General features: G+C 40.7%; 1 protein-coding gene across 2 annotated transcripts; it reads right to left on the bottom strand.

Moving 5' to 3' along the window:
• Window positions 1–3,635: 3,635 nt before the first annotated feature.
• Window positions 3,636–8,914, bottom strand: nrsn1 (neurensin 1). Of its 2 annotated transcripts, none has more exons than XM_034611738.1 (6): window positions 8,767–8,914; window positions 5,432–5,547; window positions 5,098–5,190; window positions 4,852–4,970; window positions 4,307–4,494; window positions 3,636–4,163 (listed from the first exon to the last, which is right to left on the bottom strand). In XM_034611738.1, the coding sequence occupies exons 2-6, from the start codon at window positions 5,528–5,530 to the stop codon at window positions 4,060–4,062; spliced, it is 603 nt and encodes a 200-aa protein (XP_034467629.1). In that variant the 5' UTR covers window positions 5,531–5,547; window positions 8,767–8,914; the 3' UTR covers window positions 3,636–4,059. The 2 variants fall into 2 exon arrangements, with proteins under 2 accessions (XP_034467629.1, XP_034467628.1); XM_034611737.1 differs by having other exon boundaries at window positions 5,432–5,550; window positions 8,767–8,908.
• Between the last annotated feature and the right edge of the window lie 706 nt (window positions 8,915–9,620).

Below are 9,620 nucleotides of genomic sequence, written 5' to 3'. Positions count from 1 at the left end.
GAATGACTGAATGAGGAAGTGCATCACGGTTCTTTAGTTCTGAAATGTGTGTCTCTTTTAAATTATCATTGACTGAAAAAATAGGTTGCATCAATTTATTATTGTGAAAGTACCTGCAAATCTACCCAGTGTATTTACATTAGACTGAAATTCCTTTGAAAATATGTCTTAAAATATCATTAGAGCTGAAGTTTAAGGCTTTTATTCAGATTAACCAATTGTTTGTATGAATGGAAAGACTGAGAGAAATAACAGAATGAAGCTGTCACCCTCACTATAATGCAATACTGGTGATGATGCTTATTAAGTGAACATGGAAATGTCCCTTTGATAGTTTGGTGATAATGTTTTGATATGAGGATACAGAGAATCTTCACACGTTTTTTAAACTACAGGTATTTCAGGTTTATTGTGTTCTTTAAAAATAGACATACTCTCTGTAGACACCGATATACAGACGGGTGACTGTTGCGACTGTAAAGGAAGAATCTGAATAAAGTGGAGTGAAGAAAGATAATGAATGCACATATATAAGTGTAAGTATATATAAGTAGTATGAGTATGTACTTCACATGTGGCATGTTTCAAAATGCTGAGCAGGACCAGTTAATTCTGATTTTTCTATCAAGATGGCAGGAGGCTAAGATCTTCGCTTTGACAGAGGGTTTATTGTCAGGGCACAGATGGCAGGAGCTTCAGTTAAAAGGCTCAACTGGCCAGTGTTTCAATATGACAGTGATTAAGTGACATCTGTGTTTGGATCCACGGGAAAGACGTCAGTAACTAGGGTCAGGAATTGTGATGTGACAGCTCACATTTGATGCTCGTGATGCTTGTGAGTTGCTGTGATACATGAAAAAATAACCTCGTCTTATAGTGTCAATGCAGGACCGTGGTCAGGGAGAACAGTTCTGTCGGCGATCGCGTAGAGAGCGGTATTATCAAACTCCTCGTTGCAAAGATGAAAGCACCTTTGTGAGTTTAGAGGTGCAAATAAACTATTGACACTGATCTACAGATATGTGTGTGTGTTGGGGGGGGGGGCGATGGTCAGATGAATCACCCTTCACCATGTTCTCGACAAGTGGGCGAGAGCAGCAGCGGAGCAGTGCAGGCATGAGCGCTTCACTCCTGCAGCGAGGGGATCTGGTGGCTCTGTTATACTGCGGGGGGGGGGATTTTTAAGGATTTTCTTGTGAGAGGAGGTCTTTTCTGCTACGAGGACAAATGTCCATACTGACAGGAGTGGTCTCTTCCAGTATGAAAATGCCCCCAATCCAAAGGGTGCAAGGGGATCGCTGAATGTTTAGATGAAAACTTTTGAAACACACAACTATGGAGATTTGGCACTGATATGTTTGTCAGCACTCATTGAACCACAGTGATAATCCCACCATTAGAGTTCAGAGACTCGTGGGATCAATGCCGAGGCCCATTGAATCTGCTCCGGTGGCTCAACGCCTCGTCAAGATACATTATGTCGGTATTTGCTTTGTCACCCGTCTGTATATTTGTTCTTTATCCGATCCAACCTTCAGTAAGTACAGTCGACTTGTTTTATTCACTGGGAGAATCCACTGTTACAGCAGGAGACAGTAGAAGATAGAATCAGAGGGAAATAAGATCAAAAGCATTTTTTTTTAGATACATAACAGAAAAGAAATCTCCCAGATTCTGGGCTGGAATAAAAAATTAAACTAAGGTCGGTTAAAGCAACACCATGTAACTTTTACTGAGCAACAGCGCCCTCTGCAGCCACACGTGGTGATCATTCTGTCGGGGTTGCGTGTCTGAGTGATTAAGTGGTTTTAATGTAAAACCAAAGACAACAAAAACCAAACTGATTAGAATTCTTCAGTTTTTTATTATTTCAAAAGTTTCCTCACAGAATATCGGCGTTAAACGCTGTTTTGAAAATTATTTTTAAGTCTTTTTAACTGATCTTCAATTGGGCATTACTCTTGAACTAGCTGGGCCTGATTTTATCATTATAAGCACAGACTAAAAGTAACAAAGGGCAAGAACAGATGTTCAGGGTGAGGAGTTGGAATGAAACTGGCAACCTTCCCAATGTTCCAAGTCAGTGAACCGTCAAACTAATTTTAAAGCTGCTATTTTAAGGTACAAAAAAAGTTTCATAGTGTTGCTTTAAAGAATAAAAAATTAAATTCACAGCATGTAGCAATACGTCAGCACATTTATTATCCACTTACTAAACAATGGCCCAACTGGAGTGTTTGGTTACAGCAGCTTTGTTTTTCTTCTTGTATTGTTCTACTTGACAGTTGGTTCCTTTGTAACATCTCCTTTGTTAGTATGTTGTTCTTCAAAGCTCTAGCTACAATTGTTTGTTTTGAATGTGCCGAATATGTTTAAGCATTGAAATGAAAATCCAGAATTCCTCAAAGTGAAAGAAGAAAGGCAGTAAAGACGGGAGCGGAGGCTGTGAGAAGTCAAGTTACATGAACAGCACAGTATTTCATACAATGAGCATCCACCATTCTTGCCGCATGAATTTGAAGGAGCTGCTGCATCGATACACATTTGGAGGCATGTAGCTTGATGGCACTTGGACAGTAACTACCACTGTAACACATGATTTTGAATCCAAGTCCAGTGTGTTGCAATTCATGTAAAATGAAAACAAAAAGAAATAATAATAATCATTTAAAGTGGCATGGTCACAAAAATTCAAATTGTTTATGAAACATAAAGAGAGAACGTTTTCAAAAACAGTTGTGCTTGAAAGTTACGGTTACAGTATGTGAGCTCGAGCTTGTGCCAAGCTTGTATGAAATAAAATAAAAACCTTATTGATGTATTTTCTGTCTCAGATATGGTTTGCGAGTGACATAATGACCGTACATTGTCTGTGAATTATCACTTTACACAATGTAAACAGTGAGCGCTGTCAGACACAATCTCACAGGAGAGCTGAGCGCGCTCTCCTCATCCCCCCCCCCCCCCCCCCGTTACGTAACATATCTGTCATGTTGTCTCTCCTCACGCACCCTCGCACCATCTCCATCTCTTTGACCAGCTCAGGAGGAGAGGGACAGAGAATGAACGGGTTTGCTATATACGACATGATGAAGGCCTTGTTTATCTCACCCAGAAAGTATAAGCTGTTTGATTTAGTGGCAGACTGTGCCGCTCTGCATGTTCTGTCCGGTTCAATGTAACTTTCATCGGTCTGTCTGGTCCGGTCTCATCGATCCTGTCTGAGGATTTACTGGAGGAGACAAAATCAGAGGCCTAACAAGACAGATGAAAATGTCAGTGTGGGATCTACCCGCAAGGTTTGTTCTAATCAGCCTGTGCCTAATTTGTTCTGACTACTTGCAGAAATATCTGTTCTGTTCTGTACTCATCAGTTATAGTACATGTATTCGTGTTGTGTGGTCGTGATGGACAGGGTCTGGCTCACAGTTCAGGGATAAATACACAGAGTATGCACACAAGAGTATAGCTTCCACAATAACACTCTGCTGTCTCTGCTTTTAGTCACCAGGCAGAAATAATGGTTGTCGGGCCTGGTGCGTCTTTTGATCATTTCAGTGAACAGGGCCCAATTAGCAATAACTTCAAACAACACTGCATCTGCTGCTCTGCACCCTCCAGCACTAACACCCTCCTTTTCTGTTTTTTTCATAATGTGAATCCTCTCGGCAGGAAAATGCTCTGTGGAAGCTGCGATTATGTTGTTCAGCAGCCGTGTTCTATTGATTTGTGTCTGAGGTTTGTTTTCTGGGCAGGGCTCGAGAGCTGCATGTGCTTTGTTAGATAACAATGAGTTTTAGGCAACTGATATTCCTTTTGATCGTCTCTATATTAACTCTGCAGCTACTGTATGTAACCGTAAAATCAAACTTCAATGTCAAACACGGCAAATAAAGACAAGGAACCGATATAATAAGTAACATGTAAGTTGACCTTTCAAAGGAGAAAATATACATCTAGATCAACACCCACAGGTGTGTATACGCACTCGCACATAGTCTGCTCTCCAATCACTCCTCATACACTCTTCTTCACTTTATGCCTTCATGTCGACGACTGTCAGGTGTCCAACTTTGAGTTTGCTGGCTGGATGTTCTGGACTTTGGAAAGCGTGACTGGCACTTTTCCCTCCCCGGGGGTGGGTGCTCTCATTATGGGGGTACCTGCGACAAGAGCAGATCGGCTTTCAGGGGTGTCCACACGCGACCAGTACAATTTAACAGCTAAACTAAATTTATTCTACTGACAGTTTGGCAAATTTAATCCATTTTGTGTTATAATGAGACAGAACGGGACCAAATCTTACCAACTGTTGCGTGCAGATCTGCCAACCTCTCCTTAAACTTTTGCTGCAGATACAATTCTTCTTTGGAATAGCTTTTGGCAAAGGCTGACAGCAGGAGGCCCACAGCCATGGAGGTGCCGCCCACGCAGAACAACACGGCGCCCGTCAGCTTGCAGACGTCCAGGGCGCGGTTGAAACTGACAGCATGGCTGTTCAAGAAAGAGACGAGTAGTTTAGTGCTTTAATTGGAAATGTAACATTGTGTTTCTGTACAACTAATAACCGCAAACATGAAACATGAAAAAACTCTACAATAATGAGACCAAATGTTACCTTTTACCTTTTTTTAAATGTGGTTAATCAATATTTTGACTAGTTCAGCAAAATAAGAGCCTTTGTTCAGTTTGCAATCAAAGGCTTTTACAATGTCTACCCTTATATATAACTTATGTCCCACTAGGCAGATAATAAATGCAAATACAGCCATTATTACAGCTGTTAGATCTACAGTAAAGCCATATAATAATGTAATATTTTACTTTTATTTGACTGTATTGTTTCTATACCTGTCAACAAAAAGTAGATCATCCTCGCCAAATGCCTCGATCCTGGTTGGAGTGGTGTACCCCACCAAAACAATAATGAAGCCTGACACCAAGATCAGGGAGCCGAACACGAGACAGACCTGGACAGAGGAAAAAGGACATTGGGGGGTGTAAGAGAGACTGTAATCAAAAGCAAAGTCTTGATAACAGAATGATAATGAAAGCATCTGAGGCGTGGTTTTGTTGTTGTTTTAAAGTTAGCCTTACCTTCCAGAGTAAAGAGCTCCACCTGCTAGGTGATCTCTGAATCTGAAAATCTTCATCGCGTTCCCAAATAGAAGCTGTGCACTCCTCATAAAACTGGGATCGTAGAGAAAGAGATGCTTCACTCACATTTCAAATACACAAATTAAAACCCACAAGAAATCAATATCTGAAACCCCAAGTTTCACAAAGAAGCAGTAAAGTGATTACGATATGAGACTGTGATGATTTGATGTGATGTTTGTAGCAGAGAATGGTTCATATGTGCATCCCTAACCCCTAACCCTATATACAGCACGTGCGTGTGTGTGTGTGTATGTGTGTGTGCGAGTTGTACCTGGTGTAGGTAGGAGCGGACTCCATACTGCTGGCAGTTCCCGCTGGCTTGAACTTGCTCTCCGTACTCCGACCCACAGATCTCTGGGCAAGAAGTCATCCTTCACATCTGTGTACCTGCTTGAGGGCACATACACATGCAGGCACACACACACACACACACACACACACAAACACACGCACACATATACACACACATGCATGAATGCACGGCTGCACACTTGCTCGGAGGAACCACCCATGCGGTTTGTGGACAAACGCTGCATAAACATGTACACACATGCGAATACTGTACATTTAAACATTCACATCCACAAACACACACACAAGCGCTCACCCCTAACACGCAGCGCCAGATAGTTATGTAACATCCAACTGAAGGCAAGGCTGGCCCGGTACATTGAGATTAATGATGCATTCTCCTTGTCTGCCATTATGAAATAAGCCCATGAAATATTACATCGCTCCTCCTCTTGAGATTCAATATTGTGTCTGCTAGTTGCAGAGAGTGCTGACATGCACAGAATTAACCCGTTCCATGCAATCAGCACCCATCAGCACCCACAGTTTGTGCCGTGGATCAGAATCTAGACAATATATTTTGTATATAGCAGGTTGAAAGCTGTCATAGAAGATGCAAACTAAGGACATGCTGTATAAGTTGTAGCATGCTTTTTGTTCGACAAGACAAGTATCAGCCTTTTAACAAATATAACAAAAAAAAACTATTCTGTCCTGCAGAAGAGACTAATTTCTGTAAACGTATTAGTTTTTACTAGAAAAGCTTTAAATTCATGATATTCTGTTAATAGAGCTGCATAAACACTGTAATACCTGTTACTATATTCTCTGTTTGGTTTCTTTCAAAGTAACCCATTTATCCTTAAACTAAAACGAGAAGACAAGAAAACATTTGCTCTAGGAAATGTTAGCTAACACACAGTTGTTATTCCCTCAGTATTAAACATCTCCCAGGCATTACACAGCTCGGTGCCTCTGCACAAACACACATAACTATGTTTCAAGTTTATGGCAGACGACACTAAATCTCAACTGCTGTTGCTGTAGCACCGCAGCAGGAATAGACTGGGGACTAGAGAAGTGGGAATAAAACATTGATCCTAGTGTTGGCAATATTTCTTCACGCTATTATGTGGGTCTGGCCAGAACCAAACAGGGCATGCATCCCAGTGAAATATATTACGGTCTCCACAGCAGCAGTGCTGTGCTCTCCTGACACATGTGACAAATGGGAAAAAAACAACTTGTCCCTGAAACCAAACCAGTGGCTTAATTGGCTTTCTGGTTCATCAGGGTCGGTCTATAAATCAAGTGGAATTACTGTAGTGGTTGTTTAATGTTAAATAAAGTAGCTGTGGATACACACCTCTTGTATCCGGCGTGCAACTGGGAGAGCTTTCAGGTAAACTAATTAGGGAACCAGTTACGGAAGTGTATGTACATCAGTAGGAGAGTAAACAGTATAAGTGCTTTGTGTGTAAAGGTGTGCAGTGATAATCTGACATGAAATTGCCATATGGGATGGATATTTAGGGGCTTTAAACTGCCAGATTGTATTGCCATTAATATCATTACACAACTTCTGTGTGGTTAATCTGTGAAAGACACACAAAACTAGGCTCTGTTATCAAATAAAGTATGGAGGACATTTCCGGTGTCTTGCTTATTCTTGCTCAACATTACACAGTCAATTCAGATTTGTTTATTGCCCCAAACCACAAATTGTCCCTAAAAGCAATTCGACATTTGATATAAGATTAACTTATTTCATTGGACTGATCAAATGTCAACCAGCACAAGCCATAAATCGTTTTATTCTGAGTTAAATAAATGGGGAAGGTCATGTTAATGTCAGCAAGACACAGCTGTCGTTGAATTCTGCACCGTTTATCTTAGCTGTCTGAATTCCCCTTGTAGATGTTCTGGTTATAAAAAGGACGAGAAGAGGATCTGGACAGTGTCTCACTTCATTAAATGACTAAACATGAATTCAAACGGCGCACTAAGGAAAATGACATATTATATGAGTGGGATGAGCGAGAGGCTGCATTAAGATGGGACACGTTGTTTCCTGGTACATAATGTTCATCGTATTATCGTTTAATTTGTCCATGCGGAGGACTGTCATGAACATCTGGCTGGGCCCAGATGTTGTGAAATCTCTCTGTAGCCATATCTGCATATGTCCAGGAAAGTTTGAATAATTCTAATCAAAAAATTCAATTATGATAGATTGTTGATTAGAAACTGCAATTACTTTCAAAGTCACTGAGACTCCAGTGAGGCCGCATCCCTTTTTTGTTGTCATATTTCCATTTATAATTTTACAACTTTTTAAACAAGGTTAAATTGTCTTTTGTTTGAACTTAATGAATATGACCTTGACCTAAGGAGGCCCAGGACAGAAACATACAATCAATTTAAAAAGTTAAACCTGATGTGCACATGAGCATGAACGAATACTGAATAAGAAAAATAAATAAATAAAAGAGTGAGTGCAGGGTGACTAATTTAAAACAACACTATACCAAAACGACCCGTGATTTGTCAAATACTGATTAAAATACTCTTATCTACAAAACAAGACGTAGCTGAAATAACGTTGAACCTGCCAAACCAAACAAACTACGTAGATATCGACCTTGTCTTGACCTAGACCGAACTGGAGGAATATAACCGTCCTCCATGAACACGATGATGGAAATTGACGGGTAAAATGTAATAACACTGCCCATGATACAGAGTGTACTATCGCCCTGAGGACTGGGAACTGTCCGTGGTGCTGAACGCCATTATTACCATCCACAGCAGGAAAACACACAGACGTAACATGTGACGCCAGACTGAGCACAGATCTCGTCTGTTCGTCATCCCGACCCCCCCAAGAGACGCGAATAGAAACAGAGAACGCTTTTAATGCATTTAAGCACTTTGACTAAATCAGGTCGACTGATCACCTAAAATAATCTAATCTCTGAGAAAAACACACGTCTACAGGTAAAAGCATTCGGATTATCAGTAAGTTTCATTTGATGAGGACATCAACGACCAGAACACGTATATATTGATGTCATTTATAATAATCGAATTAGGTCAAGGTGGAAACACAAAGTTGACATTTTATTCCACATTATTCTCCACATGGAAGCTACTTTCAGATGTGCGGGCTGATACCGTGCGCACCGATGACGCACGGCTGAAAGAATCTTTGCAGGAAATATGAATCCGCAGATGTGTTTTTTAGCGAAGCAACAACCAGATGTAGCTGCCGCGGCGTCAGAAATATGATCAAAAGTCATTAAAATCGTCATTTACCTGACATCAGCAGCGCGGAGAGTGATCACTCGCTCCTGTTCCCTCAGCCGGCTCCCATCACTCTACTCTCACCTCTCTCTCTCTCTCTCTCTCTCTCTCTCTCTCTCTCTCTCTCTCTCTCTCTCTCCCTCCATCGATGATTCAAGATTTTTACGACGTCTACTGCGCAAGCGTCACATCCTTGACAATATATTATGATTGAATAGCGAATATAAATAACCGGGGAGGAAGGACGAGCTGAACAGGAGGACATTCATTCAACATTCAGAGATGGAATAATACATGAATGGATTTATGGAGGGATTCAATATAGTGCAGCTTAGATAGATAGATAGATAGATAGATAGATAGATAGATAGATAGATGGATGGATAGATAGATAGATAGATAGATAGATAGATAGATAGATAGATAGATAGATAGATAGATAGATAGATAGATAGATAGATAGATGGATGGATGGATAGATAGATAGATAGATAGATAGATAGATAGATAGATAGATAGATAGATAGATAGATAGATAGATAGATAGATAGATAGATAGATAGATAGATAGATAGATAGATAGATAGATAGATAGATAGATAGATAGATAGATAAATGGGTGGGTGGGTGGGTGGGTTGGTCAATGGATGGATGGATTTAGATAAATGGAGGGAAAGACAGATGATGGTTCGAGGGATGCATGGATGGACAGACAGACAGACAGACAGACAGATGATGGATGTATGGATGGACAGACAGACAGACAGACAGACAGACAGACAGACAGACAGACAGACAGGACAGACGCTATGTATTCATAAAGGCATGGTTGAGTGTTATCTTCATGTTTCAAATACCTACAATGA

The sequence above is a fragment of the Hippoglossus hippoglossus genome, chromosome 16 (genome assembly GCF_009819705.1).
Source record: "Hippoglossus hippoglossus isolate fHipHip1 chromosome 16, fHipHip1.pri, whole genome shotgun sequence".
Classification (NCBI taxonomy): domain Eukaryota; kingdom Metazoa; phylum Chordata; class Actinopteri; order Pleuronectiformes; family Pleuronectidae; genus Hippoglossus; species Hippoglossus hippoglossus.
Note: the sequence above shows the minus strand (reverse complement) of the source record. Positions and strands in the feature narration are given on the sequence as shown.

Bases quoted from the DNA above. Each gene is read 5' to 3' on its own strand.
- nrsn1 (XM_034611738.1), bottom strand. From the start codon at position 5,530: ATGACTTCTTGCCCAGAGATCTGTGGGTCGGAGTACGGAGAGCAAGTT. The intron at 5,191-5,431 runs GTACAACTCGCA...CTACGATCCCAG, and splicing joins TCCGCTCCTACCTACACCAG to TTTTATGAGGAGTGCACAGC. The intron at 4,495-4,851 runs GTATAGAAACAA...TTTCTTGAACAG, and splicing joins GATCTACTTTTTGTTGACAG to CCATGCTGTCAGTTTCAACC.